This window comes from Propithecus coquereli, unplaced genomic scaffold (assembly GCF_000956105.1).
Source record: "Propithecus coquereli isolate 6110/MARCELLA unplaced genomic scaffold, Pcoq_1.0 Scaffold882, whole genome shotgun sequence".
In the NCBI taxonomy this organism is placed as follows: domain Eukaryota; kingdom Metazoa; phylum Chordata; class Mammalia; order Primates; family Indriidae; genus Propithecus; species Propithecus coquereli.
The window spans coordinates 397,140-421,025 of record NW_012155085.1 but is presented as its reverse complement, the minus strand read 5'-3'; the positions used below and the strand labels follow the sequence as shown (position 1 = coordinate 421,025).

Sequence of the window (23,886 nt, the reverse complement as noted above, 5' to 3'; positions counted from 1 at the left end):
ACTCACCCTCACTCCCTCTCTCTACTCCCAGCACTGTTTTGCTCTCAGCTGCAGCCACACCAGCATCCTTCCTGTTCCCAGAATACTTCAAACATACTCAACTCCAGGCCTTTGCGTTTGCTATCCCTCTCCCTGAAACATCTTTGCTGAAATGTCAGTTTGCTAGTGAGGTCCTCTGTGAGCATTCTATTTAAATTGCATCACTGCATTCTCACCCCAAACTCCCTATTTTTTTTTTTTATTTTCTCCTTAGCACTAAGATACACCATCAAATACAGTATATATTTTTCTGTTTTTTTGCTTGCCTTCCCACCTCACACATACACTAGATTATAAATTCCATGAACGCGAGGGCATTGTTTACTCAAAACTGTAGTTCCAGCTTCCAGAATAATACCTGGCACAGAAGTTAAGTAATGAAGATTTGTGGAAGGAAGGGAAAGGAAGAAAAAAACTAAGACAGCATTTTCTACCCATTGGCAAAGATCAAAATATTTTATGACACTGTAGACAAGCATACGTAAACAAGAACATGGTTAGTGGGTTCTAAGGTTGGTGATCTGGCAAAAGTGCAAATGTCCCTACTCTATGCTCTAGTAATTCTCTTTCTAGGAATACAGACTATGCATACATCCTTGAGAAATGATGTATGTTCACAGTAATTTATTGCAGCGGTGGGGAAAAAACTGGAAACAAACTCATGACCATCAATGGGATAATTATTAATAACTTATGGCACATATGCACAATTGAATACCGTGCCAGTTTTTTAAAAATAGAGCTAAATCAAGGAACCCCTTTGTGTACCTGTCTCCAACATCAATTGGTAAAAGAAAAAATAAGCAAGGTACAGAAGTGCTACAATTTGTGTAGCAGGACAAAAGCAAGGGTAATATGTATCTGTAATATATCTATGGAAAGATAAATCATGTCACAAAAAAAATTGTCAAATTACATGCCGGGGGACATTGTTCTTTTTAATAAATTTATGGGAATGCGTTACTTATCCATATTACTTGATAATTAAAACAAAAAAAAATCTTGAGTAGGAAAAAAAGTTTTTTGAAAAACACTAAGACATGCTCCAAATGCCTGCAATTCCATCAATAAAAGGCACAGAAACCGGGTCCTCCACCGGTTAGGGCGGGGGAGGCAACCCTCGCCGCTGCCACCGAGGTGAAGCTTCCTAGAGCGGCCCGGAAGTGCCCGGCTGCCAGTGGGTCTAGCCTTTGTTCGAGGCCGCCCAAAGGACACTGTTGTCGCACTTGTTCCCCTCTGTGTGTAAGGTGAGTGTCTTCCGGCTCCCAGTTGGAGAAGAGGAGAGGACAGGGCACAGCTGTGGTCAGCTGCAACCCCCTCCCCTTTGCGGGCATCATGTAACGCTCCTGTCCCTCCTACCATCCCCCGACACATCTACAAGAGAGGACTTGGCCCGACCTTCCCAGAGAGGACAGGGTGGAAGGGGGACTCTGGGGTTCCTCTGCAGAGGCATCCATCTGACCCCCATCCTAGGGCATGGCACACATGCCCTAAAACCACTGAAACCTGTGGACACAAGCCAACCCATGCATCTCAGGATGTGGAATGAGCCTTTTAACAAAGCTAATAATACTCAGGTTTATTTAGTGCTTACTAGTGCCAGCTGCCATGCCAGGGACTTGCATACGTTCCCATTTAATCTATACATCAGCCTTATAACAAACTTGAGAATTTTACATGAGGATTTGTAGCTCTAGTCTAGATAAGTATTAATAACCTCTAAATTACACAGTAAAGCATAGATTCAATTCATGTCCTTGTGTCATTGTTCTTTTTTACAGCCTCCTATGAGCTGTTTTCTCTGACTCAGCTCTAGCGGTTTGGCTTGATTAGTGTGTGTTTATGTTTGCAGCAGCTTTTGTGATTTCTTTATGGTTACTTTTTATGCTTTAGAAGTGTCTCTGAGGCAAGATCGTAAGAGATTCTCCTTGAATCAATCCCAGATAGAGGATTAATCTCCTGAGAAAGCCTAGAATGTCCACAGCCCTGAAACCTGAGAAACAAAAAGGACTTCAGACAGTTAAGGCAGAGGACCACTACTGGGGACAGGATTCCATCTCACAAAAGTACAGTCCTCATAGGAGGGAACTCTTCAGGCAGCACTTCAGGAAGCTCTGCTATCAAGATGCACCTGGACCCCGTGAAGCTCTTACCCAGCTCTGGGAGCTTTGCTGCCAGTGGCTGAGGCCAGAATGCCATACCAAGCAGCAGATTTTAGACCTGCTGGTGCTAGAACAGTTCCTGAGCATTCTTCCTAGGGACCTGCAAGCATGGGTGCAGGCACACCATCCAGAGACTGGAGAGGAGGCAGTGACTGTGCTGGAAGATCTGGAGAGAGAACCTGATGAACCTGGAAAGCAGGTAGGTGTGAAGGGGCAGTCATTTGGCTGTGAGTGATCAGGGTATATGGACCAAGCCAAAGCAAAAAGCATGTGAAAGAACACCTGAAAGTATTTAATATGTGTACCCTAGAGAAGAACAAGGTTAAGGGAGGGACCTATCTATGTCAAATAACTAAAGTGTGGCTGGGTAAAGAGAGAGGAAACACTAGACTAATTTTATGCCAATTTGGAAAACTAGGATCAGTGGGAAGTTACAGGAAGGCAAACAGGTATCAGAGGAAAACAGAATTGTCTAACATTCATAGCTACTCATAAATAAAATGGGCTACACCATAAGAAACTCCCTCTCTATAAAAGTATTCTAGTAGAGGTTCAAGTAGCTGTCAAAGATATTGCAGAATAGTACTATCCAGTAGAAGTATGTGAGCCGTATATGCAATTTAAAATTTCTAGTAGCCACATTTAAAAATAAAAACAGGTGAAATTAAGTATATTTTATTTAAGTCAAAACAATCATGTAATCAATATAAAAATGAGGTATTTTAGATTTTTTTTGTATTTTCAAAATTTGATGTTTATTTTACACTTCGCCTGTCTCAATTTGTACTAGCCACATGTTAAGTACTTAGTAACCACATTTTGCTGGTTACTAACATACTGGACAGCATGCTTATAGAAGAATTGCCCCCATTTACTGGAATTGGGTTAGATGATTTTTAAGGTACCTTCCAAATCCAGGACTCTGATCCTGGACCTCTGCAGATCAATGAGAGAAGAGACACTGAATTTCTTTTTTTTTTCTTAATGGGTACAGTGTACATTAAGAGACACTGAATTTCACTCTTTAGTGTCCTGAATTGTGGAGATTAGCCTCTGTCTCTCTTTTTTAGTCATCATTATTGCCATTTATAGTTGAATGAAAATTTGTACACCTTTCTCTGTCCCTGGGTCCCTGGCAGATAACTGCTTTTGATTTTTTTTTTAATCTCAAGTTCTTTCAGTTCCCATAAAATCTACTTTACAAATCCAGTCATACCTCATTGTTCCCAGGTCCCAGCCAATTCAGAAAGACAGGACATACTCTTGGCCCCCTTGGGAAGGTCATATGAGTCACTGACTGTCCAGCTCCATCCCAAGAAGAACCAGCTGGAGCAGGAATCTGGAAAGTCACAACAGAAGGGTAAGGAGCAAAAGTTTTCCGTGTTTGAGGGAAGAGGTGGTTTCTTAGGTTAGAATACAACTTTCTCACTTTAATGTTCTCCTTTTAAAGATTTCCTGCTTGTCCTCCACCTCGCTATGGATAATTTTATCCTCTTTTTACCTTTGCCTCATAATGGAAAGAATTATATTTTAGTTTCACTAGATATAAAAGTTGCTATTTGGCCCAAGGGGTGGAAAATGGAATTTAACTAATCATTCAAGTTAATAATACCTTTTGTTTGTTATGCTTTTTAGGACATAACTCAAAATGAGTTAATAATACCTTATACTTCTATTTGTTATCTAATGGTTCCAGTTCCAAATTCCTTTAAATTTCCATTTTGAGACAGGAGAATTTATGGCACCCTGTATTATTCAGCTAGGGCTGCCATACAGAATACCCTGGACTGGGTGGCTTAACAACAGAAACTTATTTTCTCACAGTTCTGGAGACTAGAAGTCTGAGATGAAGGTGATAACAGGATTAGTTTCTGGTGAGGCCTCTCTCCTTGGCTTGCATACTTCTCGCTGTGTCTTCACATAGCCTTTTCTCTGTACACTCACATTCCTGGTGTCTCTTCCTCATCTTATAAGGACACCAGTCCTATTGAATTAGGTCTCATCCATGTGACCTCATTTAATCTTAATAATCTCATTAAAGGCCCTGTCTTCAAATATGGTCACATTGGGGGTTAGGGCTTCAACACAGGAATTTGGAGGGGGTGGGACCCAAGTCAGTCTATAACACACTCACATGCTGAAAGAACTAGAGAAGGGAGGGCAAGGATCAGTCAAACCAGCAGGTTTTTTTGTTTGTTTTTTTTTTTATCTGCACATGAGATTGACTGGGTTTGGTCTCCCATTCCAGCTCACTAATTATAAACTGGAGTATCTAGTATATCCCCAGGCTACATTAAAAAGCAGGCAAATTTTAGATTCCAATTTGCCAAATCTTACCCTTCTCAGTGTTCCCTGCCCTTTCTCTATAGGCTCTCATGTCCATGATGCCTCTGTTGCACAGTACCTTAAACTCTGGGCTATTTTGTATTCTCATTACTTAAATTTTACCAATATAGTTCTCTCATTCTCTAGGATCCCTGCCAGGTGATTTGTCTAATCTGAAAAATTATTTTGAGCTAAGATGTTATATCTTAGCAATATCTGTGATATGTGATATCTAGCTCATATCTGGAAAGGATGACATTCAATTATATATAATTTAAAGGATTCTTTCAGTGCTTTAACTCTAGTAGTGGAGTGCTGGTTATTGTTTGGCTTTAGGGGTGAGATTGAGAACCCCCTGTCTGTTCATTCATTCCTCTTTCACTGAACATTTATTGAACAGCAGCTATATGCCAGGCACCATGCTAGATGTAAGGAATCCAAAGATAACACACTTCAGTTAACTTCTCTTCAAAAAGCAGAAGGAAGAAGATTTTGTGGAGACAGAGCAGGGACTGTCAGAGAGGTAAGACAAACAGATGGGAGTGGTGTCATTCAAGGGAATACTATATAGTTAAAATATGATGCTTCAGGAAATCTAGCTATCCTGTGAAGCCTGAGAATTCTTAGGAAAGCCTCCATTTTGTCTATGTTGAACAGTATAGGTATGATTTCTTTTTCTCCCAGGGTACACCACCAGCAACCTTTGGCAATTTTTATCTGTATTCACCACGTCCACCACATTCCCTGCTGAAAAAGACATGCAAAAACAAAACAAAACCTGTGAAAGTCACAACACATGCCTTTCAAGAAGTGCCTTTCAAATTTCTTGTAAGCACGTAGTATCTGTTCCAAACCCTTATTTTACAATTGAAGAACTATACCATAGTGGTAGTGACTTGTCCAAGTTTCCATAAGGAGTAGAGGCAGAACTGAGATTAGACTCAGAACCTGGGGCTCCTGCCTGCTAGCCTAGAACAAAATCATTTTTAAAATGATCATGATAATGTACCAAGAAGCCAATACCTTTTAAAAATAAATGTACTATTGAATAGAGACTGACAGTGTTTTTTATGCAGTATTTCTTATTTTAAAAAATTCATTGTATCCATACTAAGAAGATAGTATTAGCTATTTGCTAGGGTAATGGGGATCATTTCCATATACATATAGCTGGGAATTATAACAGTAGTCACTTAATACAAATTATATATGACAGAAGAACTTGGACAGCTGAATCTTACAATTCTTGTAATACATTTAAAAATATTTCAAAAGTAAATGAAATCTTTATGGATATGCTGTAAGCCACAACAGACTTTCTCTGTTAGCAATAAGGTCCCCCTAGTCAGTCTTCTTAACTCTGTTCCAATTTTACTTCACTTAGCACCCAAACTTGTCCTTTTTCCCCTAGACTGTCCAGCAGCTAGTAAACATGGTTATCAAATGATCTTTGTGGACTTATCCTCATCTCAGTGATCAGGAAGGCTTGAACCTATCTGGAATTGTAACTGATAAGGACTTTTGGTATTACATATGCCAGAACAACACTGGAAGCATGGCTCTGGTAGAAGATGCTAAAACCAAATATTCCTAATTTTGTCAGTTCTGAAAAAAGTCTCCTGGAATCCTATTAGGCTGGCTCTTGAAAGAGATACATCAGCAAGACCCTAAAATTCAGTTGGTTAAGAAATAGACTGCTGAGATCCCTGAGATGAGAAAAGTTCGTATTTGACAGTTTCCATACATTATTCTTTACATTGTTCAATTACAGATCTAAGGGAAAAGGTTATAATTCAAATTGCTGATCAAGGAAAACTGATCCTGTATTTTAAAAAATATCATTTGAAGTCCTAGTGAGAGATTTTTCTCCAGCTTTCTCCTGAAGTTATGGAGAGAGACTCATCCCGAGGACTGGTAGATTACTCTGAAGACAGTGAACTGACTATTGGTGCTGACTCTTTGTGTCTTTTTTTTTTAAATATTCATCTTCATCAATAACCTACAGGGAAGCCAACCAGGAGTAACTCCAGTATGTAAGAGAAGATGTTGAACCAGTATGTTGATGTTTGAGAACATTTTTCCTAGTGGTATGGGGGTGTCTATGATTTCCAGGATTTGCTTGATAATTACTACCCTACTAACTTTGTAATACTTCTGTCAATGCATTATACTTTTCCAAATACGTTATCATACATTTCTTCGCTCATCTGATCATTCAAACAATAAGTAAGAAGGAAGGCACAGGTGATAAGGAAACCAAAGTGATTATCTTCTCCCCAAATTTAGGCAATTATCAGCAGAACCAGGACTGGAATCTGAACCTTCTGGCTCTAATCTAGTCTGCTTAATTTCTTGCCAGAAAATAATGTGGCATTGGGATTCCAAAACAATGTTATCTTAGAGCAAACAGCCCGACTTTTGAGAAAGCTGCCTGATGAAAATGATTATAAGGAGGAAGATAAGATTTGATAGGAAGGAGTTATAGTTATTACAATGAGGATCTGAATTCCTGGCACTCAGGTAGGCCAGACCCAGTGCCTTCTATACCCAGTCCAGGCATTAAAATGTTCTGGTACTCTTGCTGCTGCTTCTTTTATGCCAAAGGAACTAATAAAACTATCTATAATCAATGGTAGTTGTACAGTTGGTATTCCTAGGTCTGTTGAGATGGTAGTTTCAGCATGGAGCATGACCAAACTGGTGGTATCTTTTACCCTCTCCAAATCATCAAAACAGCTGTTTTCTTAGAGAATTCAACTCAAGTATTTACTGAATACTTGCTGTGTACCAAGTTCCATATAAGCCTGGGGTTAGGGACATGAGAATTAGGGAATGAGCACATCTATTTTGGGAGATTAGGGAAGACTTCCTAGAGGAGATAGCATTTGAGATGGCCCTTGAATAATGGGTAGGCCAGTGGTTCTCAAGTGTGGTTCCTGGACCAGCAGTATATGTCTCACCAGGAAACTTGCTAGAAATGTAAATTCTTGGGCTCTATGCCAGCCCTACCAAATCAAAAGCTTGGAGGTGGAGGAAGAGGAGCCCAGCAATCTATGTTTTAATAAGCCATCCAGATTATTCTGTTTTTGTTTTTTTTTTTTTTGAGACAGAGTCTTACTCTGTTGCCCAGGCTAGAATGCCATGGCGTCAGCCTAGCTCACAGCAACCTCATACTCCTGGGCTCAAGTGATCCTCCTGCCTCAGCCTCCCCAGTAGCTGGGACTTACAGGCATGCGCCACCATGCACAGCTAATTTATATATATATATTTTTAGTTGTCCAGATCATTTCTTTCTATCTTTTAGTAGAGACGGGGTCTCACTCTTGCTCAGGCTGATCTCCAACTCCTGACCTTGTGTGATCCACCTGCCTCGGCCTCCCAGAGTGCTAGGATTACAGGCGTGAGCCACCGCGCCCAGCCCATCCAGATTATTCTGATGTACAATAAAGTTAGAAACCACTACTCGGACTTGGGGGCGGGGGGACCAAGGGCAACATACGTAACCTAAACATCTGTACAACCATAATATGCTGAAATAAAAGAAAAAAAATAAATAAATAAAACACACACACAAAAAATAAATTAAAATAAATTAAAAAATAAAATTAAAAAATTTAAAAAAAGTTAGAAACCACTGAACTAGGATTTAGACGTGAAGAGATGATGGTGAGGATGTCAGTTTTAGGAAAAAAAAGATTCAACCCAGCACATCTACTGACCATCCACTGTCATTTCCTACTCCTTTTCCTTCCTCTATTTACCTTGACCTGCATGCTCTCATTCTGCTTCCAGCTAATTATTACCCTTCTCACACACTCCCCTCCTTGGATGGTTCTTATTCACTATATTCCCTCTCAGACCTCAAATCCTATTATCTTCTCCAGTCACTTTTACTCGATTTTACTCCCACGTACCACCTACGTTTTAAGCCCTTCCATGTTTCTGCCAAACTTTTATCTCCCTTCCCATCTCTGTTCTCCAGTTTGTCTGCCTATCCCTCTTAATTATCCTACATATCTATAGTCCCCCCATTTACCACTCTGCCTTTGCACAGGATTGTGAGGTAATCCCTTGATCTCCATTTTTGCCTTTTCCTCTCTTAATCTACTTTCAAATAACTTATCCTACCACTATCTTCCTTTCTGGGCTCTTCTTAATTTCTTCCCTATATTGTGACTATATGATGTGATGGTACCAAAAATAAGATGGTGCCAAATATTTGATATGTGTGTTGTATGTGACTTCAATAGGCTTTTTGCTTCTCAAATCCAGAATAGGACCTGTTTGCATACTGTTTGTTACAGGTGATAAAACCAGGACTAAGAATGAAGAGCTGTCCCAAAAGGAAGATGTTCCCAAAGACATGGAATTCCTTGGGGAGATAAGTGACGGACTCAAAAAAGATATCCCTCAGCATCCTGAATCCAAAGATGCTGTTGAAAATGAGGTAAGATTTGAATGGCAACAGCAGGAAAGAAGACGATATAAATGCGATGAATGTGGAAAAAGTTTCAGTCATAGCTCAGACCTTAGGAAACACAGGAGAACTCACACTGGAGAGAAGCCCTATAAATGTGATGAGTGTGGAAAAGCCTTCATTCAACGCTCACATCTCATTGGACATCATAGAGTACACACTGGAGTAAAACCTTATAAATGTAAAGAATGTGGGAAAGATTTCAGTGGGCGCACAGGTCTTATTCAGCATCAGAGAATCCACACAGGTGAAAAACCCTATGAGTGTGATGAGTGTGGAAGGCCCTTCAGAGTAAGTTCAGCTCTTATTAGACATCAAAGAATTCATACAGCAAATAAACTCTACTAATATGGAGAAAGTATTAATAACAAAATTTCTTCAGATACTCAGGCCTAACTAGTTATCATACTCTACCTTAGAGACCTTATGAGTCTCCTGAATGTGGTCAAAGCATCAATCATCATTAAAAACTTCTCTGGCACCAAAGAATCTACCTGAGTAAAATATCTTTTTATTTCAAATTAGTTCAGTTTTTTGGGAGGAATCAAGAGTTATTTCAGAAAGCCTTGTCTACTGACAGCACTGCCCACTTGCAGCCCAAGATCAATGTTTCCTAGTTGAAAGACAGTGAATTCTACCTCTGGCTCCTTTTTACTTGACCATTCAGTGTATGACTTTAGACAAGACCCTCAAATTTTCTCTGCTTTCATTTCTCCTTCTATAAATTGCAGATGATTAAATAGAGACCCACCACATATGTTTTGACAAGTTAAAATAGATTAAAACTACTTTTGAAATTAAGAACTAAAACACTAATTTATTTGTTTTCCATCATTACTGATATAATGGCCTAAATATTTATCCTTTTCGAGTGTGATCTTAAATGTAGGAGGTGTGATCATTTTGTGGAAATTTTTTGTTTGCCAATCATAAAGAAGAAGGTATTAGAAAAGACAGGAGGCTGGCTGGGCATGGTGGCTTTCGCCTCTAATCCCAGCACTTTGGGAGGCCAAAGTGGGAGGATTGCTTGAGGCCAGAAGTTTGAGACCAGCCTGGGAAAATAGCCAGATTCTGTCTCTACCACACACACACACACACAAAAAAAAAATTCGTAAAAAAAAAAAAAAACAAGCGTGGTAGTATGTACCTATAGTCCCAGCTACCTGGGAGGCTGAGGCAGGAGCATCACCTGTGCCCAGGCTTTCAAGGTTACAGTGAGCTATGATCATGCCACTGCACTCCAGCCTGGGCAACAAAAGTGAGACCCTGTCTCTAAAAAAAAAAAAAAAAAAGACAGGCGGCTAAGGAAAACATTAAAGGAGAAAGGAAAGCAATGAGTGATTAGTAGAAGCTGCTGGGGAGGGGAATGAGAGAGTGTGTTAAGGATCTGTAACTTTAAATAAATCTCTTTTGGATCTCGGGTTATTGTAAGTTGAGGGAGATGGGGAGGGATTAGTCTAAAACTGGGCTAATATCGTAGCCAGTACCCACAGTGACTCAAATAAAATGGAAAATTCCATTCCTTAGTAACGTTAGTCACATTTCAACTGCTCAATAGCCATGTTAGAAGCCACTATATTGGACAGCACATGTATATACCAATTTTATCATTGCAGAAAGTTCTAAAGGACATTGCTGCCTAAAAAAAAAAAAATCACCGCTAAGGTATCTTCTAGCCTTCATATTCTGTGATTCTGAGTTCAGGAAGGTAGCTAAAGAGATACCTGCGGCGGCTGCAATAGCAACAGTAGAAAAAATGGAAACACCCCAAATTGAAATAATTATGTAAAAACTTTACAGCACTTTTTCAGCCTTGACAAAAGAGTATTGTAATTGAAGGAAGGTGATCATTAAAGTAAATCTAATCTATTATCAAACTGAAAGCTTATATACCACCTCACCTCTATGAAAAGATTGTGATTACCTTTACAAAGTAGCATCCCCTGTCAAATACCCTACACTGGGACTCTCAGGACACCAATACTTGAGTGAACAATCCATTATTTTTTCTTTTGGTTTCTGGATGCATTAGCATTTCATGTGCTTCCAACAGTTTTACATCCCTAATTTGAGAATTTTATAGCATGACAGGAATTGTAGCCTAAAGGCCCAGCACATTGAAATTTATACCACCATCAAACTGCCGGGAACAGAGCTCTGGTTCCTTGACTAGTTCTAGGAATAGTTATCACCAGGGCAATCAGGAAGAAGTGATCTAATCTCTTGTTGAATGTATCAATTAAGCACACTTGCTTTTGCATTTTGTTTGAGATCAGGAAAAAAAAAATAGAATCATTTTTACAGGAAGATGAATCTTAGAGCATTCCTCATAGCACCATAAAGATAAACTTAGTTTTTATGTTTTGGACATAATGGTCCTTTTTTAAAAATGTACGTTTATTTTGACTGTCTTAAATCAACTGATACAAATTTTTAAAATGTCAAGCTTCATACTAATTCTTGTTTTATGACTTACTATAATCATCTGAGCAATATTTTGAAGCATTTGAAACAACTGAAAAAAGGATTTTTTATTGGTCATGAAGAGAAAAGTAAAGTATTAATTCTTTAGTATTAGAAACATACTTCCTTAAAAAATAAAGTCAGGTGCTTACTGAATAATGGCTTTTCCCCCTTTCCCTTTAGTCTTGCTGAGAAACACTATAATGTTTAAAAACTGTTCACAGTCTTTAAAGGTGAAACTCATATTTCTGATCTTATTCTGCCTTGAATTTAGAGCCTTCTGCAATGGTAAGAAAGATGATCTTCGCTACCACAAGATTAGATTAGGTTTCCTAAAACTGGTAAAGGCATGGTAGACTGATTTGTCCTTTATCATTCTCTATGACAGAACATTCAATTCAGCTAGTAGTTTTGAATACTTGTTATATACAAAGAACTGCTCTAGTCTCAGACTTCTGCTTAGAGTTCTACTTAAAGGTTGAGTGAAGAGTAATTTGGAACATTACAACCATGCTACCCTTTTTAGGTTAGATGTTGATTCCAAATTGCCACCACAGTGTCCACCACAGGTTTGGTCTACTATGGACAAGAGGGATAATGGTAAAAGTCAGAAATAGAAAGAAATGGAGCCCGAGACAACCTGGAGTGATATAGGCAAGAGAAGAAAGGCCAGTGGGATCTGGGATTACTGCAGGCAAAGGCAAAGGAGGCATGAAGTCAGTGGAGATCTAAGTAGTTGCTGGTATTATGGAGAAACAGGCAAGGTCCTAGAGTATGCATGTAGAAACCCACCAAAGAAACTGGTCAGGGTGCAACCAGTTGGAAAGAAAAGCACTAAGTTCAATCACAGTGACAGTTATTGGAAGAGGAGATGTCATATGTTGGACATTGTATTCAGAATCACGGGATTCTAGCAGAGAGCCATCCTGGATGGATAGCACCTGTTCTAGGAGAACCCTGAATGTGGAAGGCAGTTTCTCAGAGTTGTGTCAAAAGGAAATGCATTTTTGCTTCTCCCACCTTTCTGGAGGAATTTTTTTTTCCTTGAGGAAGGAGGTAAAAACTTGTATTTTGTAGTCTTCATGAACTAACAGGATAGACAGTGATTGTAAGAGGTAGCTATAGGGAAGATGAGGGGCAGCTCTCTCAGACACAGAGTGAGTGGGATTGGTGGTAAACTGGTGATTCTGAATGAGGGAGCCAACAGCTATGAATGGAGGAAATAAATGAGTGTTGAGGGAGGGGCTGTAGGAGATATGAATGGGCACTGGTGAAGAGGGAGAAAACAATATAGAGGAGAAAAGGAAGGAAGGAAAAGAGAATAATTTTTAAAAAGAGCAAGGGCATAGGGAGAGGAACAAAGATAAAACAAGGAATGGAGATAGGGAAAGATAGAAGAGGGAGATAAGTATTAATAGTTCTAATATATTGTCATCAATCATATTTGAGACAGTGGGTCATATGATACAAGCCATACAAAGGTGAATATATTAGCTCCTGGTCCCAAGGTGCTTCAAGTCTTACGTGTACAGCACACATTATTTATATTATCTTTATTAAATAATCTACATCCTTATCCTGAGCATGAAATTAATTTCATTATAATCTAATCACAAAGTCCATCAACAGTGAAAATACAACTGGAAACTATGAAGTGCTTCAAAACAACCTCTTCTCCCCTTAGTAATATCACAAGGGAGTTAGGCTGACATTTTAAAAGAGTAGCTATCTCAGTCTTTCTTATTCAAATCCTCTAAAGCAAGATTTCTCAGCCTTAGTTCTATTGATATTTGGGGCCAGACAATTCTTTGTTGTGAGGGGCTGTCCTCTACATTATAGGATGTTTAGCAGTATTCCTGGCCTCTACCCACTAGATGTCACTAGCACTCCCCATTTGTGATAACCAAAAATGTCTCTGAACAACTTTTGGAGCAAATGTCCCCTGAGGGGCAAAATTGCCCCCAGTTGAGAACCACTGCTCTATAGAAAAATAATCTGATTTCCATGACTATTACATATCATATATACATTAAGATTCTATTTAGAAATGCTACATGTGACCAACACTACTGGACCCTTTTCCTACAGCAGAAAATGATTCTCTGAATACCTAAAATCTGTGTAGCAGTCATGCTAAAATGCAGTCTACGTTAGAAAGCCTTACCTCAATTACTGGTGAGGACCAAAGGAATTTGTCTTCAAATGTGACTTACATAAAGAGCTTACACTGCATTTTTGCAGACCTCCCTTTCCCTTCATGTCACACTTCTGGTGCTACCTTCTCCTTTGCCCCTTGACCCAACTATGAATATAGATACTTTATCCTTGGTCTAGATCTGTGGTGTCTAATATAGTAGCCATTAGGTACATGCGGCTATGCAACTAAGGAACTAAATTTTTTATTTTATTTAATTTTTAATTAAATTGAAAAACGGATACTCAATTCAGTTACTGGAATAATTTGAGTATATGAATCTGTTACGTAGATAGGCTCTCCAGCTCTTCTTGGGACAAGGATTCCCTACTTTGGTGCTGTCTTGAGCAGTTGTTCCACCTTGGAAAAAGGATAAGGGTGGGTACTCCATTTTGGTGTTGCCCACCCTTAATCCTATCTTAATCAACTGCTACACCTGAGGAAGGAGGGAATGCTTTATCAGTCTGAGAATTCCTCAGCCCAGGCATAATAGGATTTAGAAAGTGACCCAGAGTAACCTAAGGGTAATTATGCCATTAGCTTGAATCCACACTGTGGTTCACCCTCCCCAGATGGGCTTTCTTGGAGGGAGCTCATATATACCTGTTGATCATCTGATAGAATCCCACACCTCCCCTTCCCCAGACTGGGTTCATAAAAGGAAACAGAGAGAGTGGGTCGGTTGGTCAGTGAGTCAACAGATTAATTTCACCTGTCTTTTAAAAATTTTAAAATTATAAAGCTGTATCCTATTATATTCCTATTTATTAGAACTGACCAAAATATTCTCACCCTCAAAGTAGGTCCCATTCTCTATGTTCCAAACAACATCACTTCTATGAGACTAAGTTCTACGACGTCAAGGACTTTTTACCATTTCTTATGCATTCATTCAACGAACATTTATTGAGTGTATGCTGTGTGCCTAAGCCTCTATTCTAGGTACTGGGGATATAGCAGGAATTAGATAAATGAGATCCCTGCTGTTTTAAGGCTACGTTACAGTAAAGGGAAAAAAACAAACAAGACAAATATCAAATAGAAATAAGTGGTATGTAGAATATAATAATGAACTGAAATGAAACATAGCCTGAATGACTATTACAAGTGGTCAGAAAAGGCTTTTCTGGGGAGCTGACATTCTAACTGAAATATAAATGTCCAGCCTTGGGAAGTTCTGCAGAAGATAATTCCAGGAAAAGGCAACAGCTAATGCAAAGTCTCTGATAGGAATGAATCTGGTATGTTACAGGAACTTAAAGAAGGCCATGTGTTCTAAAGCGCTAGATTAAGGGGAAAGTGGCATAAAATTAGATCAGAGAGGTGAACAGGGGCCAGGATGTGTAGTCTAAGCATGGTGCGGCATCACTGGAAGGATGGAACATGATCTGACTTTTCTTTTTAAAAGACCATTCTGGCTCCTTAAAGAAGTAAGAGTGCAAAAAGAGCAGAAGCAAGACCGGTCAAGAGGCTATGGTAGTAACCTAAGTGAGAAAAAGGTAGTGGCATGGACCATGGGTTTGCAGTGGGTAAGAAGAGAAATAAACAAATTTAAGGTACATTTGAGATAAAGCCAGAGCAACTTGCTAATTGTTATAGACTCCTAAATTCTCAGATGAAAATATGTTTATGTATTAGGTAAACGTATGTAATTGCTGTTTTTGCAGGTCAAAAACAGTCAAATACCAGCAATTTCAAATGATTTAACCTAATAGAAACAAAATAAGGACAGAGAGGAATGCAACAGGAGAAGGGACTTTGGAATGGGCCTAATTAATTTATTAAAATGAAAATTTGTATTATTCTCTTCTCCTTAAAACTTTCTGTGGAAGATATCCTTGTCAAAGAACGCCTTTGTCTAAAGTCAAATTACCAACAAACCCGATGAGATTCAGAACACTGCTACAATAACATGTTTCTGTACAAACTTACACCTCAATATGGATAGCACATTTCCTAAGCTGATAAAAATCAGGTTATCAATGAATAGCGGTAGAGCACGAAGTTAAGAGAAGAATGCCTGGGTATGAATCCTGTTCCGCCAGTTATTAGCTATATGACCTTGGCTAATACACTTATTCTCTCTGTGCCACATGTTCCCCAACTGTAAAACAATACTGTAATGGTGTCTGCCTCATCAAGTGGGAATTATGAGTGACCCAATATAAAGGTTTTAGAATAGTGTCTGGCACATATTGTTATAAAAGTCTTAGCCCCTACTAATAGCACTGCTAAGTCTGTTTGTTAGCATTAAATTCAGCATTTTCTTCCTCTCGAAGCTGCTTAAATGAATTAACTCGTATTTGGTCTTCATGAACTCGCTGCATTGTTGCTGTTGTATTTTTAAACAATATCCATAATCTTAACAATTATCATAATTTTGAACTGCTCCCTAATACCTACTCCAATCCCAACCCAAACAGTCCAGCAGCAGACAGCAGAAGCCACCACCCAACCTCGCCCTCACTCCAACACTCACCGGCCAGACCTCTCTCATCTGTTTTCAGCCTCTGGTCCAGGGAGGGCTCAGCTTACAAAGCGGCTTAAGGAGTTGCTCTGGAACCATTAGCAACCGGAAATGGCTAGAGGTCGCGAGAGAACAGGAAAAGAGGGCCGGCCTTTCCCGGCTCCCGAAACACTGGGGTTCCGGCCTGGAAAGAGACCCAAAGGTCCTACATGGATAAAGAGGGGACCTATTTATGTGGATCCGGAAACACTGTCTGGCGGCCGGTTCGGACTGGGCTCACGGCCGCTGGGCCCTTCTCCAAAAGTAGGCCCACCACGGACTTGTGGAAATCTCCGGAATGCCTGGGGACCTGCATCTGCCGCGGCCCTCAGATTCCTATCCCAGCCCTTTCTGCAGTTGTCGGCTACAGCCTGAGGCTTTGAGCGTGGGGTCCAGCAGGCCAAAGCACCGAGGGGGCCAGCGTGCCTCCTGGGAGAGGAGCGGTCCTACAGAGCTGCCGCCTCAGGAGAGACCCCAGTCGACCGCTGCCGGGAAAAGGAGCGTTCTACTGTTTTAGTTCAGCCCGGCCGCAGGCGCTTGTCTCCCATAGAGGGGCGGGCGGGGACGCTTGCGACTTTGGGTCAGACTAGGGAGGGGCGCCGAGGAGCGTTCCTCCATTCACGTCTTGTGCTTGCAGACTGTACATGCTCACTGATCTGGCAGAACCTTGTGTACTTAGGGAGACGAAAAGTGGCCTGATTTGATTCTCTGATCTTTAGGGCAAAGTGAGGACCCAGAGCGAAATGAGTGAAAAGTGCCGGTGCTAGAATCCTTTAGACCTGGGTTCAAATTCTGATTCCACTGCTCTCCAGAGAGGACCGAGGGCAATTTTAAAGCCTCTCCAAGCCTCAGTTTCCTCGTTTGTGTAAATCGGTTTAATAACTTAGTGCCTATTTCATATGCTGGTTTTGACGATTAACTAGAGTGCATGTAAACACTAGTCTTAGGACATTTCTCTCCTTTCCTGGGTGTCAGCTAGCACTCTCATTCTTGTCAGACCAATGAGACTAATTAACCAACTTTTGTTTTTCTGGAGCACGTATAAAAAAGAGTAAAGTGCAGGACTTGTGTAAAGGAGAAACCAAGAAGAACGCAAAAGATTGACTGTCATTGTGAGCTTCGTATAGGTGCTCATCTCAGCACTTTCACCTCATTTGGCCTCTGGCAGGTGATGGGTTCTTGATAAGTGCTTGGATAAATAAGGACCTATTTAGGAATTAAAACTAGAACAGAAAGGAGGAGATTAATCTGACGGATTAATTTAGCTAGTTGACAAAGCAAGTCAAACCACTTTTCCTGTCAAAATGCATACACATCTGCATATTTCAAGGGCTACCATGTAATGCAATTGGGAGGGTGATCTCAACAGACACCGAAGCTGAGGAAGCTTTAATCTATTTGATAGCAAATGTAACAATAGCAAGAAAATATAAGATAGAATGTGATCAGTGCTAAATAGGATGTAAAATCCTGAGAGAGAGAGAGAGAGAGAGAGAGAAGGACCTGTTACTATTAATAGAATAATAAACCAGTGTTTTGATTGAGTAGTGAGCAATGAGACAAATCCTTTGACTTGGAAGTACTGGGGAAATGTTACCGTGATTATGGGGTAGGGAGAGAGACATTCTGGAAGGCAGTAAAAGGTAAAGGGGATTGCTAATGGTAGAAAAAAGGGAAAAATTTAAATGTTTATAAAAAGGAATAATTACACATGCCATGTTCTATTGTGGAATACCATTCAGCCTTAAAATGATAAGTGATCAATGAAAAAATTATCAGAACAATATATACTATTTTCTTATATATATGAGATATATATACAAGAATATATATGTTATATTCTTGGAAGAAAACTATATAGATGTAATTATTAATATGTATGGTATTTGTACAAGTTAAGGAAAAGGATGCACTCCAAACAACAGTGATTATTACCCCTATGTTAAAAAATTGTAAAGTTTTCACGCTACTTAACTTGCCACAATTTTATGTATACTGACAGAAGACACTAGACTCTTAGGTCAGAGACAAAAGACTTTATTATTTAATGACTCAGGTATCATGAGCTTTTGTGGGGGCTGGGCCTAGAAGAAAGGATAGATAGATGGAAAGAAGATGAGTAGAGTGAATGAAGGGTCAGGTGAAAACGCCTGCCAGAAGCTGCTTGTTTGCTGTGTGCAAAGGTCAGCTGAAAACAGCTGACCTGTATGGAAGTTGTTAAAGAAATTAGCAAACAGCCCTGACCCTTTGCACGTGTCCTTGGAAATAAATACCGGGAGGAACGTAGGTGAGGAGGCCGTTTTCTCCTTTAGACTTTGGCTTCTTCTCTTCTCTCTAAACACTACGAGTAATTATTCATTCCTTCGCTACTGAGCTCAGGAGTGAAAAGCAGTCGCTAGAAGTGGTGACCTCGACGTAATTCGGGAATCCCCGTATCCAGTGAGCGTTTTCGTTGTCCGGACTACAAGGGGATCACCCCGGTAAGGAATAGGCCCGTCCGCTGCTTTGGGAAAGGGACCAACGCATGTAGTTTCAGAAGGGGATTTCTAACATGGGGTAAGAGCTGACAAAAGATCAGCGAATCTATCTGCGCATTTTGCAGCGACCCTTAAAAGCTGCTCAGTGTTCTGTTGAACCAAAAGCCTTACAGCAGCTCTTATATGCGGTAAGGCAACATTGCCCCATGTTCCCAGATGAGGGCACGTTAGATTTACAACTCTGGGAGCGAGGAGGTAAGTTTTTTAAGAAGAATTTTGGGCAGGGGCTTCCTGTGCCCCTTGTGTTAAATATATGGAGCCTGGTGTGAACAGCGCTGACTTCCTTGCACGTTCCTACGGGTTCTAGTCCCTTGGAACCCGCACCGCCGCAGTCTGCTCGGTTGGAGAAGCCAGAAGCCAGCGTCCCCTGCCATCCTCTCCACCATCGCCTTCTGCGGTTGAACAGGAGGAGCGGCTACCTCCTCCTACTCCCCCTCTCAAAAGGGATCTCTAGTCCTCTTCTGGTAAACCATCTACTTTTCAACGTTGTCTACAGGAGGGCCAATCTTTATGGGGACAAGATTTGCTAGAACAATGGAATCTTCGTCTAACTACCCAGCCTTTTCATTAGGGGCCTCCGCTCAGGTGCATCTAATACAACCCACACCTTTACAATGGACTACTAATTCGCCCATCTGGATAGAGCAGTGGCCCGTTAATCAGGATAAATTAAAACATTTACAATCTCTTGTCCAGGACTAACTTAAAGAGAAACATACAAAACTTTCCCTGAGCCCTTGGAACACTCCTGTATTCATCATACCTAAAAAAGAACAGTAAGTGGCGTTTACTACAGAACCTAAGCGCTCTTAATGCTATTATAGTCCTGATGGGACCTCTACAACCCAGTCTTCCCCAGCTGTTGTTAAGTCTAAGAGATTGGCCTTTGATTGTAATTGATTTAAAAGATTGTTTTTTCACAATTCCTCCAGTGAAACACGACCGGAAAAGGTTTGCATTTTCTGTTCCCACTTATAATAATGCCCATCTGGTTGACAGGTATCACTGGAAAGTCCTTGCACAAAGAATGTTAAATAGTCTCACTATTTGTCAATATTGTGTTCATCAAGCCCTACTCCCTTCTCGGCGCCAGTTCCCATCTGCTATCCTCTATCACTATACAGATGACATATTATTAGCTCCTACTCAAGCAGAATTATTGTTTGTCTATGTACAAACATATACTGCCGTCCATGGGCTGCAAATTGCCCCAGATAAAATACAACTTACCCAACCCTGGCGCTATTATAGTTATCTACTTTTTTCCCATTCCCTATGATCCCAACAAATAGCAATCTCCTTGCCTTCTACCCTGACACTACATTCATTACAACAACTTTGGGGACATATGAATTGGATACATCCCACTTTAGGAATACTAACCAACAAATAGATCATCTTACTAATACATTAAAGGGTGATCCATCTCCATCTTCACCTCGTTCATTCACATCTCTGGCATTACAGGAATTCCACAGTATCAACAAAGCCCCATAATCACTGTCAACTGTCATGCATAGACCCTGACAAATCCATTCTTTTATTTATCTCCAACACCCCCCCATCTCCAACTGCTCTTATAGGCCAATTAACACCTCACATGTTCCTTTGGAATGGTTATTTTTACCTCACACTCCCCCCAAAACCTTTTCTCCCCTTCTAGATCTCTTTGCCCCTTTAATTATTAAGGGACACCGTCATACACAATAATTGCCTGGATTAGATCCACACACTATGTATCGCCCTATTTGTAAGAACTGCTTCGAAGCAACTTTACATAATGCTTTACTTTGGTAATCAGCCCTTGCAAGTTATGTAGGTTCTCTTTCCTTCCATTACCCCTCTGACAAGCTTCTCTCCACTCTCTCCTTGCTTGCTGTACAACTGCTTACAAAACTCTCCCCTACATCTCTTCCTGCTGCCCAGACAGTGTTCATAGATGGTTCAAGACGATCATCTAAAGCAGGAATTGCATGGAAAGATGGTGATTGGAAATATTTATCCACCTCCAATTTTCCCTCCACTCAACAAGCAGAATTAGAGATGCTTATATTAGCTTTAAAAACATTTCCATTAGAACCCCTAAACATCACTCCCATTATGTATTCTATTCCTTTCTCTATATCCAAAATTCTATCATTAAGGATATACCTAATCAAACTTCAACAATTCCTTGTTCTACAGCACTTATTAGATATCAGGCGACACCCCCTCTTTATTTCTTATATTCATGCTCATACCCCTTTGCCTGGACCTCTGACAGAAGGAAATAATGCCGTTGATTGTCTCGTTTCCTACCATGTATATTCCACTAATGCCTTTAAAAATGCCATAAAGTCCCATCAGTTCTTTCACCAAAACACTCGAACACTTACTAAACAGTTTCTCATTACCCAGAAACAAGCTCGTCACATAATACGTGCCTGCTCAGCTTGTTAGGCTGTACAAGGTGTGCCTTTATCACCTGGGATTAACTCTCTCAGCTTAATTCCTAACTCACTCTGGCAAATGGACATTACTCATTCCCCTGCCTTCAGGCACCTTCAATATCTACATGTAGCTGTTGACACTTAGGAATGATTCGTGCCACTCCATTATCGGGTGAGCGTGTCTCCTATGCTATCACTTATTTGTTAAACTCCATCGCTTACGTAGGGCTTCCTCATACTGTAAAGACTGATAATGGACCCTGCTACACCGCAGACTACTTGCCTTTCAGACTACTTTACAGGACTGGAACATTTGTCACATCACTGGCACTCCACATGACCCTACTGGACCCGCAGTTGTTGAGCAGACCAACCAAACCCTAAAAAATTATTTGGAAAAACAAAAGGGGGCGTACTCTGCCCCTCCACAACAAAGAGTAGCAAAGCATTATACACTGTTAATTTTTTGACTTTGTCCAGTCTCCAGCCACCCTCCACCACGGTCCTTTGTCATTACACCTCCCTTTGAGGATCCCAACCGAAGCCCTGACAGCATGTGGGTGTGGCAGGGACTCCACAGGAACCTGGGATGGCCCTTTTGGTGTGTGAACATGGGGAAGAGGATATGTTTGTGTTCAAACTTCTATAGGTCCAGAGTGGTTCCCTTCCAGACGAGTTCGCCTATATGATGAGCTGGATTGCACAAATGAAACGTCTCTCCCTCCAGCTGCTGCCAATGGGGGTCCTGCTGCGACAGACACGTAACACCGTGATGGCACCCAGGATCATGTGGGGTCAATAGAAACAACTAGAGACACAGGCCTCAGCTATGATGACACAATTGGGGGCTCCTTCTACCCTGGGGAACATTTTTCTGGCATATTTGGCTATTGTTGCCCGTAATAGCAGTCAGGTACCCTGAGGGCTGCTTTGCAGCCTTTTTCTCCTTTTATTTCTCCCATGCAGTACAGCCACAGTTTACTGGGCTCATGTCTTAAACCCGCCTGTGTTTAAGCCCGTAACAGGGTGGGACTCGGAGATCCCTCTGTCTACCAATGACTCAAACAGGACTGGAGGAGTATGGTTGCCTCCATGTTCCTGGCAAAATAATTGAACAGACTGGCTTAATATCAAGATCAGTAGTTTATCATTCCTCTAATCCTCCTGTGTGTGTTACCAACTTCCATAATGTAACATGGTGCATTCCCATGACCACCCAAAAATATATTATCAATCGGTTGTGCTTGGTCTTGTCACTTTCTGTCTTTTTACTTTCTAGGACGACAGATCTACCAGTTGATGACCTCCCAGCACCATTATGAAAAGACACTGGCTGAAGCTTACATCTGTTTCTCCTATTCTCACTCGGTCTCTAATTTTAAATAAACAAAAAGGGGGACATGTGGGGCCTGGGCCTAGAAGAAAGAATGGATAGATGGAAAGAACATGAGCAGGGTGAATGAAAGGTCAGGCGAAAATGCCTGCCAGAAGCTGCTTGTTTGCTGTGTGCAAAGGTCAGCTGAAAACAGCTGACCTGTATAGAAGTTGTTAAAGGAATTAGCAAATGGCCCTGACCCTTTGCACGTGTCTTTGGAAATAAATATGGGGAGGAAGTTAGCTGAGGAGGCCATTTTCTCCTTCAGACTTTAGCCTCTCCCCTTCTCTCTAACACTATGTGTTTTGAGTAATTATTCATTCCTTTAGTAGTGAGCTCAGGAGTGAAAAGCAGCTGCTACAAGCTTTGTGTTCCCTTGTCCCCAAAGCCCACAGAAGTGATGTGGAGAAGCCCAAGTAGATGCAGCTCACACAGTGGGCTTTTATCCTAGCAGAGGAACCCCAAGCTTAGGAAAACCCAATCTTTGCTAAACTTTACCCCAGAATAAGACATTATCCTTATTATCCTGGTCAGGAAACAAATCTACTCTAGAAGGAGATACAAACATCCTTGAAAAGATAATCTGAAAGACAAGTCTGCCACAATCTTTGCAGAAATTCAAGAGCCCCTTGGAGAACTGTCTTCCAACACTCCAGGTAATAGCATTTGGGGGTAGAGATGCCAGTTTTTTTTTTTTTTAACTTTACATACTTCCGGGCTATAATTTTTTCATGTTTAATTTTGATTTTTTTTTTTTTTTTGAGACAGTCTCATGCTGTTGCCTGGGCTAGAGTGCCATGGCATCAGCCTAGCTCACAGCAACCTCAAACTTCTGGGCTCAAGCAATCCTCCTGCCTCAGCCTCCTAAGAAGCTGGGACTACAGGTGAAAGCCACCACGCCTGGCTAATTTTTTCTATTTTTAGTAGAAATGGAGTCTCACTCTTGCTCAGGCTGGTCTCAAACTCCTGACCTCAAGCAATCCTCCCACATCAGCCTCCCAGAGTGCTAGGATTATAGGCATGAGCCACGGCACCTGGCCTTATTTGAATTTTTAAAAATGTAATAAAAAATAAAAGGCAAGTAGAAGTTCAGATTTTTTAGTAAGAGATAAGGAGCCATTCAGGTTAGTGATTGGGAGAATGATAATATTTAAGGGCATGAACATGGTAACCATGCCTTGGATAGTTAGGAAGACTATCTCAAGACTGCAGTCACCTACGTATGAGATAATTAAAACTGAGAATAGTTACATTAATGGAGAAGAGCAACATTTCAGTGGAGAAATCTGGCTCTGATGATTTCTCCTTTATCTCCATATTTCATCTGGGTATATCAAGAAAGCCTCTCTAGCCTTGTATAACTTAGAAATTGATATGAC

The 23,886-nt window shown here is 40.7% G+C and overlaps 1 protein-coding gene across 1 annotated transcript; it reads left to right on the top strand.

Moving 5' to 3' along the window:
- The first annotated feature begins 1,220 nt into the window (after positions 1–1,220).
- Positions 1,221–9,492, top strand: ZSCAN16 (zinc finger and SCAN domain containing 16). Its single transcript, XM_012664342.1, has 4 exons — positions 1,221–1,286; positions 1,983–2,400; positions 3,432–3,561; positions 8,831–9,492. Exons 2-4 carry the CDS (start codon positions 2,014–2,016, stop codon positions 9,349–9,351), a joined length of 1,038 nt encoding a protein of 345 aa, XP_012519796.1. The 5' UTR covers positions 1,221–1,286; positions 1,983–2,013; the 3' UTR covers positions 9,352–9,492.
- Positions 9,493–23,886: the final 14,394 nt, after the last annotated feature.